This window comes from Actinia tenebrosa, unplaced genomic scaffold, assembly GCF_029948245.1.
Source record: "Actinia tenebrosa isolate PJP-AT-01 unplaced genomic scaffold, QUT_ActTen_1.0 PGA_scaffold5__44_contigs__length_20552954, whole genome shotgun sequence".
NCBI classification, from domain to species: Eukaryota; Metazoa; Cnidaria; class Anthozoa; order Actiniaria; family Actiniidae; genus Actinia; species Actinia tenebrosa.
The window spans coordinates 19,266,548-19,289,613 of NW_028292582.1; the positions used below are offsets into that span (position 1 = coordinate 19,266,548).

At 35.4% G+C, this 23,066-nt stretch overlaps 1 protein-coding gene and 2 long non-coding RNA genes across 3 annotated transcripts; 1 reads left to right on the top strand and 2 right to left on the bottom strand.

Moving 5' to 3' along the window:
- Positions 1–5,349: 5,349 nt before the first annotated feature.
- LOC116290686 (uncharacterized) lies at positions 5,350–15,708 on the bottom strand. Its single transcript, XR_004196491.1, has 2 exons — positions 15,506–15,708; positions 5,350–5,540 (listed from the first exon to the last, which is right to left on the bottom strand). It is a non-coding gene; the product is annotated as an uncharacterized LOC116290686 (long non-coding RNA).
- Positions 11,527–13,545, bottom strand: LOC116290684 (POU domain, class 3, transcription factor 4-like). The gene has a single exon (XM_031697790.2). The coding sequence runs from the start codon at positions 13,474–13,476 to the stop codon at positions 12,361–12,363; it is 1,116 nt and encodes a 371-aa protein (XP_031553650.1). The 5' UTR covers positions 13,477–13,545; the 3' UTR covers positions 11,527–12,360.
- On the top strand, positions 14,244–22,069 carry LOC116290688 (uncharacterized). Its single transcript, XR_016121294.1, has 2 exons — positions 14,244–15,126; positions 21,737–22,069. It is a non-coding gene; the product is annotated as an uncharacterized LOC116290688 (long non-coding RNA).
- Positions 22,070–23,066: the final 997 nt, after the last annotated feature.

The window sequence follows — 23,066 nt, forward strand, 5'->3', positions numbered from 1 at the left end:
CTATTTTCATGAGTCCAGCCTTTAGACTTTAAATGCCCTGTAATTAAAACTCCACTTAGGGTTTGTATTAATGGTCTTGTAGACTTGAGACGCGCAATAAAGTCCTATTAAAAGATCCAATGTACAGTCCATTTATCACAGCTGATAGGGTGAACTTGGGCGTGGCTTGGTGCTTGCGTTAAAGCTCGGTGTAATCTATTCGCTCGTGATTATTGTTTTTAGCTTGTATTTCTGCGAGGTGCGAGGAGGACGAAGGAAGGCGGGAGAGGAGGGAGGAGAGGGGAGAGGAGGGAGAGGGAGGAGAGGAGAGGAGAGGGAGGCGAGAGAGCGAGAGGGGAGTGCTATGAGAGGAGCTGAGGCTAGGAGAGGCGGTATATGGGAGGATTCGAGGGCCAGGAGGAGTCTTTTTCTCTTCCTTTAGTCTCTGTCTTATCTTTCTCTCTTCTCTTATTCTCTTCTCTTCTCTTCTCTTCTCTTCTCTTCTCTTCTCTCCTCTATATCTACTTTCCTCTTTCTTTTTCTTCCTCTTTCCTTCCTTTCCCTTCTCTTTATCCACCTATTCATTCAACTACTCACTCTTGCTCATTTATCCATCCATCCAACCTTTTTTCATTACGTCTTCATTCTTTCTTTATCGCCGGCTTTCTTTTCTTTACTCCTTTCCCTATCCTATCTTTTAAATTTCGAGATGGTGAAGTTCGTATGTGACATACATTTTCTTCTAAGGTTGATAAATTTCTTATCAAAGCAGAATTCTTCTGTTTTATTTATAGTTCATCCATTTCGATTGCACAATAAAAACGAAATCTCTAACAGGTCTAATGTATAATGTAAGAAGTCCGACCTTCCATTCAAAGAGATCCTTAATCAACTTAATATCTAGAGAGCTTTTAAGGAATTCAACATATGTCAGACTTCTTGTGTCAAAGCTAGCTTATCTCACTAATTCATTAGGAAAAGCCGAACAGTTGAAGCTCCGATATATGGTAAGCCGTCATGGCGGCCATGTTGCAATTTTCACTCCACGAATTTTTTTATTGGTTTAGCCTAATTATTTTGTACTAGTTTATAAGTTTTTACTTATCCTCAATTCTCTGTGCCTCAAAGTGGGATCTTTTTGTTAAGGCCAAGAATGGGTTAAAGAAATAAACGCTCCCACTCTAACACTGTCAAATGCATTCGAAGGTTGAAGGAGGTTAACCGGCATATCTTGTTCACGTAAGATAAGAGATGACTGACGGTGTTTAAACGCCAAGTTGATAGATTTTAATTAAGATCGATGGATTGATTGATATTACTATTATTGATAAAATGTTAGCATGCCATTTTCTGGAAACTTATATTTTTCAATTAAGCCTGTTATCTGTACCATGAATAAATTACATGAAGGTGGTCGCTGAACACGGAATGTTGGGATAATTTCTCAACTATATATATGTAATATGCAACGATTTTTTTGTAAAGGAAATTTTAATTTACAGCGTGCAGCACTCACAATTTGGATTTAAATATGTGGCGTTTTCTGATATGTTAAATGCATATTTCTTCCAATTCAAATACATAGAGAAGCTCCGCAGTACATTTTCCGCATCAATAAATAACCATATTTTACCTCTCTTTCTTATTTTTTCATTCATGAATTATTTTTTCATTTTCGTCCGCTAGTACAGATATAATTTTACTTTGCTTATTTCTTTTTATTTTTGTTTAAAAGAGTTTAATTTTGACTAAAAAGAAACAGTAAAACTCTATCAGTTGCAGGTATTCATAAAAATAAGTCATATTAAAAACAACAAACACAGTAACAATTTAAGTTTCATAGGGATAAAAAACCCCGATGTTTAATTCAATACCTTGGCAACTATATACACGTCCAAATCATGCAGCTCCTGTAACAATAATAATCTCTGTTCCTTTTAAACCCATAAATATTCTGTTTACTAAGAATGACCACGTGCAGGCAAATTGTACGGCTTCATGCTGAAATATCATATCAGGAACGCTGTACCCTTCAAAAATACTGCGCAGTTTTTTTATTGGGAAGACTACCTTAACAATGGTCTTTGATATGCTATAAATTTCAAGTCTAAAAACCGTGTTTTTTAATAACTTTGTGGGACGTTTATGAAGCTTATTGACCTCAAGAGCTTGTAATTACCGAAATAATTATCATATGATTGACAACCTGTCTTTCATGTCTGTCCGAAACGTCAAGATGGTCAATATAGAGTTTAATTTTTTTCTTATAAATTTCTAGGGTCAAAAGCCTTCTTTTTAGGACTTTAGTCTAATTTCCCTCACGATAAATTTGGAGTGCCACAGTTTCATCGCTAGGACCACTCCCGATTCAGAATATGTACGTTTAAGTATAATATTATTACGTTTGGATTTTCTGATAAATCTGGAGTCCCGCAAGTTTCATCGCTGTGACCCCTCTTAGCTCCTGATTCAGAATATATGTTAGGTTTGTTTTCTAATACATATTCCGAAGTTCCACAAGTTTCATTGCTAGGACCCCCTCAGGACTTCTGTTTCAGAATATATCTTAGTTTTATTCTCTTGTAACTCTGGAGTGCCACAAGCTTCAGTGCTGGGACCCCTCATACATTATTTCTTATTCAGACTACATTTAGAAAAATAGCTAACAAAAAGTCTTGTTAAAGAACTCCTTTCCACCTAGATATCTTAAACGTTGATAGATATTTTAACGATATATATAGACTGTTTAATAATATAGCGCACCTGCGATCGTGAAGGTCAGCGGTTTTCTTATGTAATAATAAGAATAATGGGGTTCTTGTATAGCGCATTTCACATTGTCTCAATGCGCTTTACACCCACGAGCAGTGGAGGACTTAACGGGCTGCATATTATTAAGGCGCTATTAGCAGCCGTGCAGCTTACAATCACCAGTGATTTGTTAGTACATTAGTGTTATGCCTCCAAATTGGGATAGGCTGTTGAACCGGGAGACAATCCCCTACTCTTAAGCGAAAAATTCAATAGGTTCTTTTATGTCCCCCATTTTACTGCAGGCTAGGAAGAGGAAGAGTTGGGAGACAGGACCTATGGTTTTAAGTCCTTGTCCGAGAAGACAATAGTGTAGTAGACAATATCTTCGCTTTTGTAAAACAAAGACTCCATTTAATCTTAAAGATACATTTAAGTCCTCACGTATCCGTTGATATTCATTACTGCTACCTTGTTTGCCTATTTGAAGTGGGTTATCAGATTTTTTGTCACAATTCAGACATGTTGGAATATGTTTGATTTTGGTCATGAAATGAGGCAAAATAACCCGATTCCAGTCACATTGCCTGTCTTTGAATATAAGCTTGCCTGGTACTGTATTGTCTCTTTATATCATCATATTCCATAGGGATGCTTTAATTAAATTTACCGGAATCCAGCGGAACTTACAATATAGCATAATCCTTAAGTTTGCCATGAGTTGTGTAAGATTGGATATGCGTGAAGGAGTTAGGCGAAGGACAAAGTCAACCCTCTTTCATTCAACTAAAAGAAAAGTCGAAAATGTGAGAAAAACGGTATCTTACTCCATGTTATGATAACAAGAAACCCTCGTAAATCTAAATAATTTTTTCAACATTAAAAAATATTGGTGGGTTGCTGTAGATTTGGCTTAAACCCTTTCCCGCCAAAACGCGCGCGCGCGTGCCCCCATTCTTGGTCACTCGGTTTATCAAAATAATAAAATTGTTATACGATCTCGAATATTAGGCATTTTAATATGATTATAGAGACTAGAATTGACAGGAAGATTTTAATACTACTGAGAGTATCATAGACATTAATAGACGCCAGTATTCTGTTGCTTTTTAATTTCGTTCTCTTCGAATATTGTCTTCAAAAAGACAAGTTTTCGACAGTTATTTTAGAGTCACCTTTTCTTTAGCTTTTTAGAAAAGTAATATTTATCTATGTATTCTTAACATTTATGATCAGTTCAAACTTTGTAAAAGGGGAAGTTTTCCCGCATTGAAAAGTCTCCACTGACGTTCAGCAAAACCTGCTGTTTCGAAAGTCGTTTATTTTAAAAAACACAAGAGTAGGATCGTATAGCCTGGAAGAATCTATAGAGACGTTGTCAAGGAGACAAAGCTAGTAATAATTGCTTTGACAGGGCCCATTGATTAATAGTCATGTAAGATCCACAGTAATTGAAAATCTTGAAATGCGATTTGGTAACCTAGACGAGAGCAGAACAAAAACACGAACTCTTGAAAAATATGAAGCTGAAATTAAATTTCTTTTTAAATATATTTTAAATATTCGGGTTTGGTTTGAGCAATTGCTAGTTTTTATATTCGCCATATATTGAATTGAACAAAAGACGTTTTTATCTCGTTTTTTGATAGTTCAACAATACGTCCATGTCTTAGTTTTTCGTTGTTTTGGGAATAACTTCAAACCAAGTAAGGTAGGAGAACAATACTGCGACATTAATTATTTCTGAAGAAATGACATAAATTTTGCCACAGGAATCAAGATAAAGAAAGATATTTATAACGTTAGAAAACTGAAAAGTGTCAGTCACAAGGCGTTTTTGTTTGTTAAGTGCATTGCGTATAGCTTGATAATCGACTTACATTTATTTATGAGACACTTGCATAGCAAGCACATAGCCTCTGAAATCATCAATCCAAATTAGTGCCTTGATGTTAATTTTCTATTCCTGCCCACTTTAAATTAGATAATTTTTCAGTGCCTTTGCGTCTACGAATTTATTGGACTATTTCTTTTAACAGGAAACTTATTTGTTTTGTTTTGCTTTGGTTTTTTTTTGGTTTTTTTTTCCCTCGTTTTTTTTTTTTGTTGTTTTTTTTTTTGTTTTTTTTGTTTGTTATTGCATGGTTTTTTAAATAAATTGCTTTTATTAGTAGTCACACGTTCAGTCTTTCGCAATAGAAAATGACAAAATTGATTCCAAGGTCACAAGTAAAAAGTTTTCCGGAACAGATAATGATTAGACTGAAATAAATAAACATTCAAAAAAACAAAACAAAAAAAAAACAAAAAAAAAACAAAACAAAACAAAACAAAAAAAACAAAAAAACAAAAAAAAATAAAATAAAAGAACTGAGCATAAAATTTACAGTTAAAATCACAGGTGAAACACAAGCCAAGTATTGATATTTCATCAATCTATGCATATAAAAAAAAAATTCTGAATATCTTTCAAAAAATTATAACTGAAAGTAATACTTTACCTCAAAATCAACTTTACTAAGCTATAAATTGCAAGCAAATTTTTGCTAATTGCACTACTAAACCTTTATAGTAATCTCAAATGAGTAAGCATTAAAGATGAATAATTATTTCTTAAGATGATTAGAAATAATTTATTGGATTATTTTCAACCACAAGGTAAGCATAAATACTTTCATACATTAATTATGTATTTCTTATCAGTTTTATTAGAGTATTTTTCAAAATGCTAAGAAAATAAAAGATATGATTGTAGCAGCTATTTTTATACTACCTATACTGTGAGCTTGTTTTCTCGACTCTTTTCAAACCTGAAATATAGAAGAAATGAAATGTTAGATTTACAAGATAAAAAAGAAAATGAAAAGTGTAAAAGTTATTATTTGCTTGTAGGCTGTTTTATGGTTCCTTTTGAGAAAATATCCATTTTTTTTTAAGTAAATAAATGGATTTTTAAAGTAAATAGAGGTATATAAAATGTGTGGTGGTAGGAAAGCATAGACGAAGCTCAGAGGCTAAATCTTGTTGAAAAATACTGAATATAAAAGAAGAAAAGACAAGAGAAAAGAAGAGAAGAGGATAATCTATAAAGATGCTATAAGTTTAGAAAATATGTTTCATAATATTGAAACCTTTTTTCTAGTAATTGAAGCAAAGAAACGAAAAATAAATCGAATAATGTTGGAGTTTTTAACGATGTGAGCTCTAGTCACGTGACTTTCCTTCAACTTGTTTTTGTGTGCGATAATTTAAAACGAAAAATCTCTCTTTATGCTGATTTGTAATTAGCTGTAAAAAAAATGCGCTGAAATGTTCCACTAAATTTACCAACCTTGAATTCTAAACGATGTCAAAAAATTTCATACGAAATTAAAATTTGCACACTTGAATACCGTTTGGAATTTTCTTTAACATAGGTCATTATTAGCGATGGTTTTGAGTTTGCATTCATTATAGCATTATTTGGTTTTAAGAGCATCTTGAAAGCTATACCTTTTCTCAAATTACTGGAGCAGGTTCTAACACATTTTTCCAACTCATTCTGTTTTTCTTTAACGGAATATATTTGATGGTTTTTAAATACGTTTTGTTTCATTATTTATGGATGTAAAATGTGATTAATAAAAGCTGGAAATATTTTCCCAAATTGCAAAAAATATTGAAATCTATAAAAAGTAAAATAAAAAGAATAAGGTTTTAAAAAATTATATAAAATGAAAATATTTTGGTCAATATTTTTTGTAAAATGACAATAATTCTTTGCCTTATCAACCATCTTATGTCGTAGACAAGATAGCTCACTATCCTAAAGGAAGGACGTGGTGAATGTTTTAGCTTATTTTTTTACTACAGTTATGAAATTCTTCTCGAAATATGAACACGTTATCAAGTATTTTAGGAAAGAACTATGTTATATATAAACAAATTAATGCAGGTTTGTAAAATTAAGAAATGTATAAACCAAATATCCTGAGGGTAGCCAAGTTCCGTTTTGTACAAAAAATTTTCCATTTCTTTATACGATTATTTAAATTAAAGATATTCACAATATGCCTTTTGAGTATTTTATTATGCTCTTTTAAGCCGTAGAAAAACTATTACTTATTCATAAGCTCTGCTCTTATAGAATAACCAACATATGAAATAAATATTAGGTTGGAAAATATACGCTGAAGCGCACGGGAATCAAATTTAAATCAACCAAGTAACCAAGGAATAAAACTGAGTCCAAGCACTTGAAATAAAGGATCTTTCTCGGAGGAATCAAAGCGACTTAGATAGCGTCTAATAATTGTAATTGATCTTTTTTCAGAGATAGTAAGGTGGGCTAGGGAATTTATTTCCAAACTCCTGTGGTTTTTAATTTCCATGTTAATGATGTTTCTTATCCAGCGCGCTGAAGAACCGAGAAACCGTTTTGTTTGATTCTATACCTAACCGCTTGCTTCAGCTGGAAGGAAAAGGCTTGCATGCGTTTAGAAATAGCATAACAAATCGAAAATACAAGAAAAAAATATTAGGAAAAATTGTGTCTAGTGAAACTGTTTAAAAAGAATTTGTGAAAAAATAATAAAAAGTTCAAAACCTTCTATGACTCTCTGCAAATTCCATTCAAAATTTCAAAAACAAACTTTTTGTATATTGTTGAAGAAAAATAATAGATAGTTGGAATTGAATGAAGTTAGAGCAAACTTAGAATCCTAAGATTATACCACTCCACTAGAAGAAAGATAATATATATATATATATATATATATTGTTTACTTTTGTATACAAGCATATTGCTATGAAGAGAACAGTCCGTGTTGAATTCTTTGGAATCCTTCTACTGGAAGTTCTTCGTTGATCTACCATCTATATTCAAGTTTTAAAAGTTATATATATATATATATATATATATATATTTATTTATTTATTTAGCAACAAATAGAGTTCTTTGAAAGTGTCTCGTTCAACAGTTTTAAATAATCGTTTGCTACTTGAAACAAGTGACTTTTTGTTTACTCTCTTATGTTCTCAACATTTTCGAGTAGTATATTCCATAGCAGTGACAGCAAACTCAACATAATTGAGGAATATTTTTCGAGGGTTGCAAGCACTTGTTGTTGAAACTCCATTCACAAACAAAAACGCAATATTTGCCGTATTTACTCGTGGGTTATATTTGCTTTTATTAAACTCTCATTTTGAATAGTAAAAACCGAGTTATAAATAATTCACAGATCAGGAAACAATTTCTTCTAACTTGAATTTTCATTAACTTTTCATCCTCGTGCCTTTTTGTGTTTTGGTGTGAAATTTAAACACAAGTTTCACAACAAAACTGAAACGAGTGCTCCATTGTGGCAGGCTTTTTAATTTATAATTTTATCCGTCGTTATAAATGAGAGGTCGGTGTTTTCGTAATCTAAAATAGAAAACAATTAAAAATTCTAACAATACCGTACCGTATACTGCTGAGCGTTGGACTGATATCAATTACAACTTGTCTCAAAACGACTTCCAAGAATGGCATTTTACTTTGAAAAAGAATTATACCTAATGATTTGCCATTGTATAAAATCCGGAACTGTCTGGGCTAGAATCTAGAGTAGTCGAGAAATCTCGGTTTGGAGTCTTTGTATTGCCATAATATGCTTAAAAATAAAAAATATTTTAAAAAAATAACGTAACCTTCGTAAACGAATTTCTTTCGACAAAGGAATCGAGGTTATAAGAGTTTTCAAGCATTTCAAGCATAAAAAGGCACCTAAAATGTCAACCAACACTTGCGTAGGATCTCTTGCCAAGGGCTCTCATTCATAAAAGATTTAAAATCAGCTCTTTTTGACTTCTTCTCTCAATTAGGCTTCAAATAGTACGCTGGTATGATTATTATGGCTTACGGGACACGAGTGTTTTATATGATACCCGAAGAAGCCATTATTAATTTCTCCTCATTTCAAAACAAAGCTGCGAAAATCGATCTGGGGTTTTTCTGAAAAACAGCATTTATCTAAACAACTTCGACATGAACAAATTTCATATGAACAGAATTTTAACAATTAGAACTCAGCATTAAAAATTATGCTAAGATATTTACTTATGAGATTTTTAAAATCATATTATTCTTGTTTTTGTTCGTGTTTTTAACAACGCCTCAAAGAAACGCTCACCCAGTTACGCATGCGCAGTAGAGCGTTAATGGCGGCAGCAGGAAGGCATATTGACAGATGAAAGACTTGACTAAAGACTTCCTAAGTTTGATGGCAGTTAGACCTAAAAAATCAAAAGACTTTCTTTATTCTCCCCGAAAAGAATCGCAATTTACACATAACTGACGTTTTCTGTAACAAGATGGTGGGGTTCAATCAATAAACTTGAGCTTTTTAAAGAAATCAAGGAATATAGAGTCATATTACTTGTGGTAATATTTTAAGATTTCCTAGCTTTCTTCGTGGTCCCTTTGAGCCCAGAACCCTCAAAGACGCCGATTGACACGCGTTTGAAACCTGACGAGGTTTAAAATGGCAGTTATTAAATACATAGGAAAGAATTTTAATCGGGATAGCAAGTCATGTTTGTATACGAAGGTCTTGAGCAAGCACGTGTGGTCTAGCATCACGCCCAGTAACCCCATTTATAGAGCTGTCAACACTTCGTTGTACAAACAACATTCAATGCATCAATCGTCAAAACTCTTTTCACTTCCCGCCATGAGCGCGACAACTAAAATACCTAGCTATTTTGAACTCTAAATTCCCGAATATCTAGGCAGAAAGGCACCTTGATATTGTCCCACAAACAATACTCACTTATGGTTTATCTGTAAGGAATTAACCTGGTATAAATAGTGAAACAGCATTGTGTGTGTTCGGCTTTACCTGCTGACATTTTCAACTTTTCACGAAAATAATCAAGTAGAATCGATAGTCTTGCCGCATTATTAAAACTAATGGAATGATTTTTTATGTGGTTTGTAAAAGTAATCCTCTGTTTGGTCCAGAATTCTGTTGTAAAAAATTAGCTCTAGAAGTCAAAATATCGCTCTCACTCATAAATATGTTAACGTATACAGAGCTAAGATATTCATGTTATTACCATAACACTAAACGTGAAAGAAGAGAGACCAAGTTTATGTAATGATCGTAGAAACTTCTTACCGAAACTAGTACGTGTTTAGAAGTTGCCCACGCTAACACACTTCGTGTACAGAAACAAAAAGATGGCCGCCAAACAAAAGAAACCGCGGACTTGCCATAAAAGCGAGTAAATCAACCCTTAAAAAGCAAGCTTGAATACCACTGGTACTAAATAAATTCAAAAATTTATTCAGAGGAAAAGAGGGTATGGAATATTTGAATAAATTGGAAGAGGATTCATTCAAATTGGCTTAGAAAAGTTCTGTCTCCAAGCGTATTAAATTTGCCAGCTCACAACAGCACTCAAGGCCTATAAGAAGAAAATTTATTGTATTAAGTAAGGACGCCACAAATTCCTTTCGTGTAAAATCGTTGATATGCAACTACAAAAAAGAAATATCTCGTAAAGTTGAGCAAGGATAATGAAAAAATGAAAAGAAGTAGTGTAATAGAAACAAGAAACAAGTGACTCATTATTTTTAGTAGGGAATGATTTTAGATATTTTCATTTCAGAATATTGACTTGAACGCAAGCAGGTTTCCAAACAACGGACGAATACAAAATACTATGCTATAGAATGCGCTTTTTCCAAAAGCGCTTTTGAATTTAAATATCTTCATGAATATATTCCTCAAATTATGTAAAATAACCTAAGCATATTTTCACTTCTACACGAGAGCCAAGTTCAGAGACTTTCTAAATTGTCATCTTTACGCTGTAAGGCGAGTAAATCTATTGTTAGAAAGCAGAACATTTGAGCCTAACATTTCAAATAGTATAATTCCCTAAAGACCGTTCTGTTGGCTACTATAGATCTGTGTGTTAGGGTGAATTAATTTGGATGGGGAAGAAGAATTAGGTAAATAATTTTAGGGTGAGTCTATGGATCTCTGTAAAAACGTCTTGGCTATGCCTTTTGTACGTAACACACCTGGTCTTGAAAACAATATAAACTCGAAATGGCTGTGTCCAAAAATATATTAAAACTACCGGCGTCTGGTTATTTTCTTCGTACTAATCCTAAAATCAACACTTGTTATAAGATATATCTTGGCTTGATCGAATTTCCTTAAAACATTAAGCAGGGCAAACGTGTGTTTCGAGGTAAAATAACAGAAACAGGCCATAAGGAGTTGTTGTGTATAATGTAACAGCAAGCAACGTGGCTATGGGATGTCGACTGTAACGACTCAAAGCAACATACCTAATGCAAAAATCACTCCCTAAAAAAATGTAAAAATAACCTTTGCTCAAAGGTAACTTTGGTAATAAGGCATTCCTGATGAAATATAAATAACCATTCGCCGATACTTACGATATTGAATTTTGTTTTATATGAGTCTGTTTTTCAAACGAAAGAGCAGCAACAACGCTTGATTTTAGTAGGGAGGAGAGAGAGTTGGTATTAGGTCCGCCATTCCTTGCCTTTGTAACAGCTTTGTTAAGTTCTGGCCGTAATAGGAAGAGCTACTCGTTCGTAGTACACTAGTCCTCGTTCACAAATCAAGAAACATCGAGTTAAAATATGGACGAATTTGAATGAGAAAACTGTATCCATTTGCATACATCAGAATTGAATTGATTCTTATTTGATTCAGCTTGAATAAAATGCTTTCATTGACCACGACTTCCTTTACAACCGAATAGTTAAACTACAGAAAGAACCCTGGAAAATCATAGTACTACATAGTTTATTACTTGAACTTTATACACACATGGATGAAAAACATAAATAGTTTTGTACGAAAGACATGTAAAGGAACAGGTCTAAGTTGGACATCAAAGTGGCTTCGATGATAGGCAAAACAGCATACAACAGAGCAGAACTTCTTATTCTACATAAAAACTTTAATAAGTTGGACGTGAACGTTTGAGGAATTACAACCTCATTTATATAGAAAAGTACGATTCTTATGTATATGATATTAGGAACACTGATTGCACTGTTATCATTCAGAAATAAAGCTTAGTATACATAGAACTGAACTGAGTGTAGGGTTGGTCTCAGATCTGCAGGAGTTTTGATGCCTTTCTTTAAAATCCAGAGTACTACCATCTGACTCGAAAGAAGAAAAAAAACATGGTTCGATTATCATGTCTTATGGAATTATAACTTATCTGGTACTGTATGCCATTTGAACTACCACATTTAAACTTAACAAAAATTTACAGGTAAATGAAGATACACAAGGATGCTATTTACAATTCCACACATCAAGAGCAGTCATTCTCTTATGTCTTCTTACGGTCGCATTGTTCTCTTAGGAATTATTTAGCATGATTCGAGGAAAACAATTACTCTAGTAAGTGGCTAAATTTGTTCGTCTGTTTACATCGTTTATAGTTGGAAGTCTTTGGTGAAAATTGAATTCACACATTAGTTCCTCTCGTTCGTGTTTTACTGTAGAGGAGATAGATTCAGCTCGATACTTTAGTAGAAAACACTTCGTTCATAGTGTCGTTTGACTCTAGAGTCTTTAGAGATTAACCTCAAAATATTGTTCCTCACTACTGGCTGACTGCTTGCATGGATGCTACGGTTACTACAGATGGGTGCATAACCTCCTCATCTTCGTTGTTACTCCCAACAGTTGCTGTCATGCGTTTTTCTTTCTGCCTTCGATTACAGAACCATACTCTAACCACTTCCTTGTCAAGGCCTAAGTTGTCGGCCAAGTGCGTAATTTCTTGAGCTGATGGCTTGGCATTTTTACAAAAATGATTCTCCAGAGCTCCCTTGACTGCTACCTCTATGGATGTTCGCTTTTTTCTCTTTCTTCCCTGGGTTGCCATCTTATCCATGACTCCAGTCGAGCCATTATTATTATCCGCTTCTTCCAACCATTTCTGCAGTAATGGTTTTAGCTTGCACATATTCTTAAAGCTCAACTGCAAAGCTTCAAAACGACAGATCGTAGTTTGACTGAAAACATTCCCATACAACGTACCTAGAGCAAGGCCTACGTCTGCTTGTGTAAATCCCAGTTTTATTCGTCGCTGCTTGAATTGCTTAGCAAATTGCTCCAGGTCATCTGAAGTCGGAGTTTCTTCATCTCCTTCCATAATATCGTGTTGACCTTGAAGTTGAGTATCTTGCATCGAAGGATTTTCTCGGATGGTTTGACTCGAAGGAGCGTAACTGGCGGGTAGAGTCATAGCACCATTTACACTCTGGTAGACGGTTACTGTCGTAGGTGGATTAGGCTGGAGTGCAGCGTTAATATGAATACGTGTGTGATCCGGCGATCCTGCAGTCGGTGCCGACCAGCGAACCTGCTCCATCATTCCGGAGTGACCAGGCCGATGATGGACGAGCGTCGCACCTGACGCCGTAGTTATTACAACTGGTGAGCCGTCTTCTCTTAGCATTGGCTTGACTTCTTGAACGGTCATTGAATTTGGAGGCCAACCTACAGCTCCTGAGTGGTCCTGTACAACCCATTGATGGTTAGTCAGATTACTAACTCGTTGTTCGCCGTTAGTCGGTTGTTGTTGGGTTAAATTTTCGTACTTCACTACAGGTTGTTCTTCACGGTAAGTAATAGTTGGCTGCTGACTTTGCATCCTTGATTCACTCTGTGTGGTCGAGATAGAACTAGTGTAAGGATTAGTTTGTGCTGCCATTCTGACTTCTCAATGTTCCTGTACGAGAACTCGGCTATTTTACCGCCAGGCCGAGAAACGTGTCGAAAGATGTGTTGTATTACTGTGATCCAATTGGTCAAACTCTTGATGAGTGACATACCATTATTCCTTAATTAATCATGATTCAGATCCGCTTCGCAGCTGATTGGCTCAACTTGCCCGGGGAGTTTGGTCGTCAATGGCAACGCTACCTCGATGAGAATATGCAAATGACAACTAAGAGTTCCTTCCTGATTGGCTGGCTGTCAATTGCTGCTTTTGTATTCGCAAAAATCTCATTACCACAATTGCAAATGAGACCAAACTGTTCAGAAAATTGAATCAGAAGATAGATAAGAAGTGTAGATATTATTAAATTCTTTGTTTGATCTTAGAGTGGGATGATCCTTGAAAATCACAAGGTACGAAGGCGTTAAGAAGTTTTCAGAAAACCCAAGAAATACTCTAATATTCATCCAAAAAATTTTTGAGTCTAGAAATTTAGTCCTTATAGCAAAGAACAGTCGAATGATTAATTCACTGGAAACATTTGAAAACAACTTTAGTATAACAGGTCTCAGAAATACTGCTAATGTGTTAAGCTGCAAAGTTATTACTCATATTTTTTTTGCCGGTTTGGCTTTAATAACACAATTGAATATCATATTATCTATCTGTCTTGTGTGTTTTGCTCTAAAGAAAGGTCTCAAGCGCTGTTTATCTTGTGTAGTTGGACAATGTTTGCAAAAATTCCAAAGTTCCGTTATTTGATATCATAACCATCTCAAAGAAAACTTAAAATTCTTAGTGTAAATTGCCTCTAGAAAGAATCAAAACACGTATCAAGAGAAAACAAACCCCTTGGCAAGGTCAATCTGTATAGACATCGTTGCTTACGGATGACAACTAAAATCAGCGGAAAGATATTCTGGATTTCCTATGAATTTTTATCTTCACCTAATAAAGCGCCCTAGAGTCTTGGTCTTAAAAGCACTTCTCGTCGACTTCCTCACGAACTTTCATCACTATTCCGACTCCAAATAGATACCCGAACTACAAAAAGGCATCCTCAAACATTGTAAGCCGCATTCTGTTGTACTTTCTTTAATCACGAGTCACTCTTGATAACAGTCTCATAGACCAATAATCTCCATTTCCCTGATATGAATATTGGTTCGCTTTTGAAGCTAACAAAAGACCCTTGAGCCTACTGGGATGGCTAATAGCGCACTTAAAAACACGCAGCAATATGTAGTCCAAAAATATCTATCCTTTATTTGATCCGCATATTCACTACCAAAACGGATATTTCGAGGTTCTTAGAGCCAAAGAACATTAAAGAAGCCACTAAAATGCTCAAGCGACATGCGGTAGCGCGACACGTGAAGATCAATGAATCTTAAACGAAACTGCCCGCTCCTATAGATCGACTCAAGTCAAAACTCTTCCTTTAATATTGAAGTCTTTATGAATAGCTTGGACAAGGAATTAACGCTGTCGTTCGAAAACATACATTTTAGTTTCGAAATTGGGAATATGACTACATAAAATTAAAATTCAAAGCGGAAATTTTGCTTTCCTGACTATAAAGACGTTGTCGGTATTGACAATAAGGAAATCGTTGTTGAAGACGTCGGAACACTCCACGAGGTATGTTCGTGCTAAGTTTTCGAGTTAAGAAAGCTGGGGAATCTTTCAAACGCGTTTTTTCGTGTTACTAGAATCGGCTTTATGAGTTTTGAAACGACGGAACTCAAAATAAGGACACAGGCGTCTCGCTTCGTTTCACCTAATTGTGTACTAAGCTCTTCAGCCTCGACTCTTTTTACGCCTCAAAAACGAGAAATATGTCCCTATTTCACTTAGAATTTGAGTATCTGGATAGTCTAGGTGTGTTAAATGAAAAATACTATGCTGAGTTCAAGTTCGTAAAGTATTTGCTTTAGAAAACGGAGGTGTTGAGCGAGAGAGTGAATTTGAAAGCGTTGCCCGTGAAACTAAATGAATCTCGTACTTTCTGTTTACTTACTTGTAGCAGTTCTGTACGCAATCTTCTTCCTAATCCCTGAAAAAGATTCTCATTGATAAACCAAGTTGTGTGGTATAACTCATACAGCAAAATAAACCTTCGACTAGAGAGGCTCACTCTTAAGCACGGTTTCGCCACGCTTTGCGAGCACAATGGATTCAGTTTTTGTCATACATAACTCAGAAGAAACAGTGTTTAGCAATTCAGGCTTTATATATTTGCATCTATACATATACATAGAGGGATACGTAAATACTCGTTCTCGACGACTGTTTAACTTTATGTATTTAGACGAACTCTGGCCAAGACCTAAACGTTAAAAAATTGGTTCTAACCACGAAAAAAGGATGCAGAGTTGAACTTTATTAGGAAGAGAACTCTAAGGAAGGATGCAATGGTTTCTTCTGCAAACTTAATTCAGTCAGCTGTAGGACATTAGCGACAAATATATGCGAAAAAAGAAGAAAAGAATTATTCATAGACAGATAAGACCGGCAGGAAGAGAGTTTTGTCACCGAAGTATTTAAGACTTCGCGAACGCTAAAATTCCAAGGGAAAGATTAAACGACACGGCGACCAAAGTTGAGAATGAACGTCATAAGTTCCGCGCGTCACTTCGGAAACTTCTTCTCAAAATAAAAATATTTTGTTTTATACAGTCTCGGGTTTTTTTGTAGTTATCCAAAACAATGTATAAACTCTGCAATTACGAAGGTAAAACAGTTTTGAAAATTTCCATTGCAAGTAATAGGCTTATTAGCAGTCGGTTTGGAAATTACTTAGTAGCGGGCGCGACTCTCTTAATATGTTCCTATCGGGCGATAGGTTTTGCTCCACTCATTGTAGCTATTACTAAAATCATTCCTAAATATAACAGAAGAATTTATTCTGAATTCCATTTTTTTTTTTCGCTAAATTATTTCAAACCTACTTCATTTAGAATTGCTTGTGTTTGTAAATTTTTTTTTCAAGTGCGCTTTTACGATAGGATTTTTAAAATATCTTCGAAAAATTTTCATTAGCTTACTTGACTTAAGACGCCTAGCTAGATATTAAATCTTTTGACATTGAAAAACACTTACGGGAATTATTGAGATAAATTGATGGAAAATTTCATTTTCTCTCAGCCCACAGAGTCTGAGAAAAGCGCGCGTTTTTAGCTTCAAAATTTCTTTAATTATTTTTGATTACGAAACTTTGAAAGTGAAAATGGTACATTTATTTTCCTTTTCACGCTATCTTTACGAGTACTGCACACCAAGAAATTATCCAAATACATTCCTATGACATTGCTGTCTTTGAGCTCAAAGTCTTTGGTAAATTTTCCCTAAGATTGGATTATGAAAAATTGGCAATATTAATTTTTTTGTTTTGCAGTTAGGCGGTGTTTTGGTGCTAAGGATTACAGTTTGTCATCTTTCCATGCCTTTGGTTATACAAAATCGGCATTTTCAAAAGTTTTCATTAAGAGTACAGTAAACAGTATGGAACAAACAGTCAGATACAGTGAAGTAAATGAGTGCTTACAATATATAGCTAATCTAGCCCATAATTTATCAGAAACCCTTTCGTGGTCGGTGATGAGGATTGATGATAAAAAAATGTGGTATTCCAAAATTTGAAATATTTTTTCTGTCCAATTTTCCCCTGTCATTACGGCTTTATTGTTATTTGTACAGCTATCGAAAAGGGATTTTCAAATTAAAACAGTCTTCGTTATAAACAGGATAGTCGTTGTGCTTTATTTAGGCCTTGATAACTCTGTAGTTATATCCAACCAATGAGAACATATGTATTGAATAATAGTGATTATAACTGTGTTGGGACAGCCCTTGGAGATTTTCCATGTCATTTAGTTGTCGAGCTCTACTGTCCTACTGATCTCGTAGGATCTCACAGAGCTCATAGCTATTATCTGACGTCACTCCCCTATAAGCACACCGATGCTTGATCATTTAATTCTTTTTTTTTTTTTTTTTTTCATTTTTCACCGCCTCGTCCATTTATTTGCTCATTTTAAATGATCGATATCTCTTGAGTTCATCTCTAATTTTGATCTTTTTCCCCGCCATTTTTTTTTTTTTTTATTTGTTTGCTTTCTCGCTTCATTTTCCAACTTGTCTCTGTTTATTATTAACTATTTCGTCATTTTCTTTGCACCTTTACTATGCAAACGAATTTTTCCATTTCTCGAAATTTTTTATTTTTTGTTTTGCTCATTTGTTTATTTCCCACTTAATTCCATTTTAGTTCATTCGATTTTACTCAGTCCATACAGTAGCACCGTACAACCAATGTCAGTCGCCTATGCCTCGTCAGCTGACAGTGAAGATCGCTTTCCCAGCTTGAAATTATGAAGATTTCCCCCTCCCCCGAAAAAGACAACTCGTTAAATCTTATAGTCTCCGAATATCCCTTGCTAATAATCAACTTTTATTAGCGCGTTATTAAAATATCGATAACCATATTGCTTATTTTTCACTCGACTTTCGTTGTTTTCGTGTAGATCATTTATTATTGATATACTAGTCACTCGTTCTATGCTAATCATTATTATTATCATCATAATTATATTGTATTTCAGTCCACGCATTTCGATCTGGTGTTAACAGCTTAGCGTTCATCGATACCGTTATTGTCCCGTAGCGCTAGGAATCTTCGCGTCGTTCACATCACTAAGTTTATTCAGTTTTAGTTAGTTTATTCAGTCATGGCTGACTTGGAAATGACTTCCAAATCCACGGGGGAAAGCCGCAAGAAATGAGGATATCAACCGCCTTTCCTACTTTCAACTCATATTGAGCTACTTCTCCACATTCATTGACAAATTTCTCTCTTTTTTTATTTTTTATTTATTGATGAAAGATAGGATATATCATAAACAGCTGAGTTGAGTTTAGTCTGGACTTTTTACGATGTTTCTAGCCTTCTTAATATGTCAGCAATTATTTCTTTTATTGTTTCAAAACCTTTTGAGAGACGCGCAGAAGCATACGTATGCCCTAAGTATGGCTTCTTTGTTACTTGTGAAAGATTCACACTAGAATAAGATGTGAGGATTTTAGTGAGATGGTAGTATGTGAGTGAGAAAGACATTCAGAATAGATGCATTACACTTGTTTTGCTTCTCCTTTTCACAGGAAAAATTCTCACTTTCACACAACTGTTATCAAACAAAGCACTCCACTCAAGAGGTTTGGTAAATACAAAATTAGCGATATAACAGATTGGCTTCAATCTATCTGAATCTCGACTTTTTTGAAACCCCTTTTTTTTCACTTGCCCCAAAAAGCAAAGTCTTTCTTCAAACTATCTAGGTTCCAAACAGTCAGTTCTCTTTCATAAGTTAAAATTTGCCATCTTTGATCATAAGTTATTCTGTATCCGTGCAATTAGTGACCCAAAACGTTCTCGTAGAAGCTAGAAGGCGCAGAACAAAGGAAGATAAATGGCAATTAAAATGGTCTTCATGCTAATTATAAACACCTAGTCTCACGGTAACGCAACGATCTCTTCAGAATGCATGTTATGACTGCATGAGTCAGAGAGTCAAGAACAGCCAGATATTGGCCGTTATAAGCTTTTTGTCTTCGCCGAAACCCTCCAGCTGTTTTGCGTGTTGACTACTTATCGTTATAATTAGCGCGAAGTTGTTTCTGTTATTCAGATGACGCTCTTTTAAAGACTTTACCATATAGAGGACAATAATGCTCGATGCTGATTGGCTAACGAGGGAGGGCTTTTTTTCTTTATTTCGGGGCCTAATTACTAGAAAATGATTGGTTTCTTCAAAAGACATGGAATTTTGTCGAATTTAAGCTTAGTAAGACCAATAAAGTAGCTTATTGTGCAACAATTTCATGTTTTTTGAGGATTTCTATCTACGCGCGGCCTCAGAAAACCTTACTAATTTTCTCGTAGTCTAAACAAGTAAAAATATTACTTTCATGTTTTTGTTTTAGCTCACTTTCATTCCCTTGTGGTGAGCTGAATAAAGACGCTAAAAATTGAGTTAAGGGACGACCTTGGGTGCTTACCGCCATTTACATGGAAAAACCGGAAATTCCGGTTGGACACAAAACGAATGCTATATTTCATTCCATTTGGAAAGTTTCGAAAAACTCGGTCTTCCAATTGAAGTAATTCACTTTTCCCACTCTTTTTAGTTTTTCGGTAGACGCGTGTACCATCTGTGGAAAGCCATAATTTTATCTTTTTTTTCTTCTCACCATTAGCAAACAAATTTCCAACAAGATTGATTGGTTCAAATGGCATACCCCTTGACTGTAACCGTCTCACGTGATAGCCTGCATAAGTGCGCTTTGGGTGACGCCCCTTCCCCCTCCCAAAAAAACCGAAAGCGTGCTTAAGGATCCGAGGGGATCATCCACACGATGAGTAGGGAATAGAGCAAACAGCCGTTTGTAAATAATGCATGATTATCGTGCGTATATCGAATGACGTATATCTATGTGCAAGATATTCCACTATAGTGTAGAGTTACTTTTAGATATTCTGTCAGTGAGTACAATATTTAGCGCTATGATAGTTATCCGTTATAATGTGCCACCTTGCATAACAGACCTCCAGAATGTAAAACGTATTATGAGCATGGCTGGAATTCAGTGTTTCTCACTGCTTACCATGATATATATTTTTCAGACTTCGTACAATGCACGAATAACGTGCGGCGGTATATCTAGTGTCAGTCATGATATGACGGTCTGGCTGTGTTTACTATGAAATGCTGTAAGGCCCTTCCAATCGTACGAGTACAGTCGAAGTTCTTCGGCCCCGCTTGATACGGACACCGGCCCTGCTCTGATTATGGATACTTGCTTTATCCCAGTGGTTTGCATCTATTTTTACATGAACCTGCTTTATACGGACACCCTGATAGTACGAACACTTGCTTGATCGTTTCAGTGGATTGCAGTTACTCTTAGATCGACCTGCTTAATACGGGCACTTTTTCTGGTCATTTCCGCGTTTCCACTCTAAATATAAAGTTACTTAAATATCGCAATTTTCATTATACTACTCAGCTAACGCGCAAATATTGGTCGTGCGGATATCGATATTTGAAAGTAATCTTCAAATATGACAATTGTTTTGAATGCCGCGCTCAAAGAACAGTATTGGAATATTGACTACCAGGATTAGAAAAAAATGTAATTTATATTTTAAATCAAGATCAATCCCGAAGCGTTTGTCAGTCTCCCAAGCCAGGGGATTATGTCTAAAGCTTTCGCCGTCAGTTCAGATTGGAAATTCGGATTGATCGCTTTACGTTTTTGGTACTTAAGCGCATGGTTATCGTGAGTAATAACGATGTTCGCTAGGTAAAATAATATTGTAAATTATTATAGGATAAAGATGAAATTGAAAAATGTTCCTTGAACGTGCGTTTTCGATCTTATCACATGGTATCGTGAGGACGTCGTGTATTTGCGGGAAATAGTTCTCTTGGCACGTTTGTACGAAGGGTTAATACTGCTATCCGATGGATAAATCCTTATATGGATATCTCGATACTGTTATCCAATAAATTTTAATTTAAGATTTATCCTTCGGATAGCACTATCCACCATTCGTACAACCGGGCCCAGATCCGTTGTCACATGCAACGTTTTATCCACGTCGCCTCTTCCCCCTGGGGTCTCGGGTTTGTGTCCTTGCATCTTACTTTTTATTGTCACGTGATACCAACTGTCACTAGCACCGATTTGCAGCGGTTTTCCGACAGATGCGCAAGCTTCGCTCAACGAAACGAGAAATAATTGTGCGTCTAGTCCTGCGTACTTTATACTTGCAATCAGTACGCAGTACTAACAATATGGCATTGCGCAACCTTGCTTGTGAGTTTTAAATGTCTTTTCTGTACCCAACTAGTCGGCATAGTATAGTAGGGAAGACATCTTCGAATACAGGGTATTGCGCAACAATCTTAAGACTAATCAGAAGCATTCTGTCAAGATACCGTAGAATCTCTACTTGATTGACCACTTATAAATATCCGAGCCAACATTTTTTTTAGTGGCCAAAGACTTGAAAGTTCCAAATCTTTTAAGTTGTTTTTTTCCTTCCATAATTTACACCTGTGGTGACCAGTCGAAACTCACTGGCCAGTTTGACTACATGGCATATCAGGATTCCGAGTTAGGTTTACCGACGATTGGTGATCCTGTTTAAGAAATTTCATCGTTTTATTCCTTTTTTATTTATTTTCAGAAAATCACGTTATGATAAAGGTTGACAAGGGAACAGGACAGAGAGAGTACAGTTACTCCTCTAAACCAAACTGAAAATATCGCCAGTACCAACTACTGCAGACCATACACTTCTGATCCATGTTTGCAAAATTCCAAGCGTCAATACGGATAACAAACGAAGGCATTCTAACATCCTGCGATCCTTTGCTTGAAGCTTTGCAATTACAGTTTTGATTCAATATATTACTATATTACTATATATTATATATTACTATAACTATATTATGTACTGATTATTTTCGAGGCTTATCAAGAAAAGACCTAGTATTAAAAACAGGAAACTATTTGAAAAGGTTTTGAGGGAGTAACTCTAAAAACAATGCCCGGCGCGCAGATTCTATTAATGCATTAACAACCAAAAGGTAGATTCCTAATGGAGAACTCTCCTTTACTACTTGCCTGTCAATTATAGATTGAATAGGCGCCCCAAGGGGTTCCGGAATTGAAGTGGCGCGCAAAGCAAGCGTCTCTAGCGCATCAGATGTTTACGACGAATTTAAGTCAGGCTTCGCGATGCGCAGATCTAATGCAGGCACATTTTAGTTTATTTGTGTAATAAGTCTCCTATGGTTTTGGAAAATTAGCTCATGAATTCGAAGAATTTTTGATTCGATTTTTGAAATGTCGTTAATGAAACGCATCGCGGTGGTCATGACACTAAACGCAAAGCAAAATGGTGTTTTGGCGGCGCCGAATGACAAACGTTAGGATTCCAGCCAGCTAGCTTTTAATGCGAGAGTGAGACCCAGACGTCTTTAGTCGTGTGTGGGATATAAAACTACAACCCTCCGCACTTTATAAAAGATACCTTAAATCTGACAGCATTTTTCTGTTTAATATTTCTTCTGTCTAAAGAGCAGCGTTCTCCTCACAAATCTACCTTATTTACTTATGAAAAGTCAACTCTTGTCGAGAGAGAGGCCGAAATTCTTGACTTGATTTATTTTTCATGATAACTGAGTAAATCATAAGAGGGGTTCAAAAGAAAGATCTGTTCTGACTCAAGTCAAAAGCTGAATTTCGTGTTGGCTATATATATGCGTCTAATTAGGAGGCTCGTAGTCTTTTTACTTCATAGATTCCGATTGATGTTAAGGGGGCTCGCATCGCACCCCTGTATTCTCCCCTGAATTTCTTTTTTTGAGTTCGTGTGGTCTCAACTATTTACCAACTTAATTGAAATGCCAACAATAATTCAAACACAAAATCCAAAGGAATGTTTTAATAGCTCAAATTACTTAGGAACTATACTGCACGATTTTACGCATTAAATAACCCAACTAAAGCCC

What these genes read in the sequence shown, in the direction of transcription:
- LOC116290684 (XM_031697790.2), bottom strand. Translation starts at nt 13,476, where the DNA reads ATGGCAGCACAAACTAATCCTTACACTAGTTCTATCTCGACCACACAG.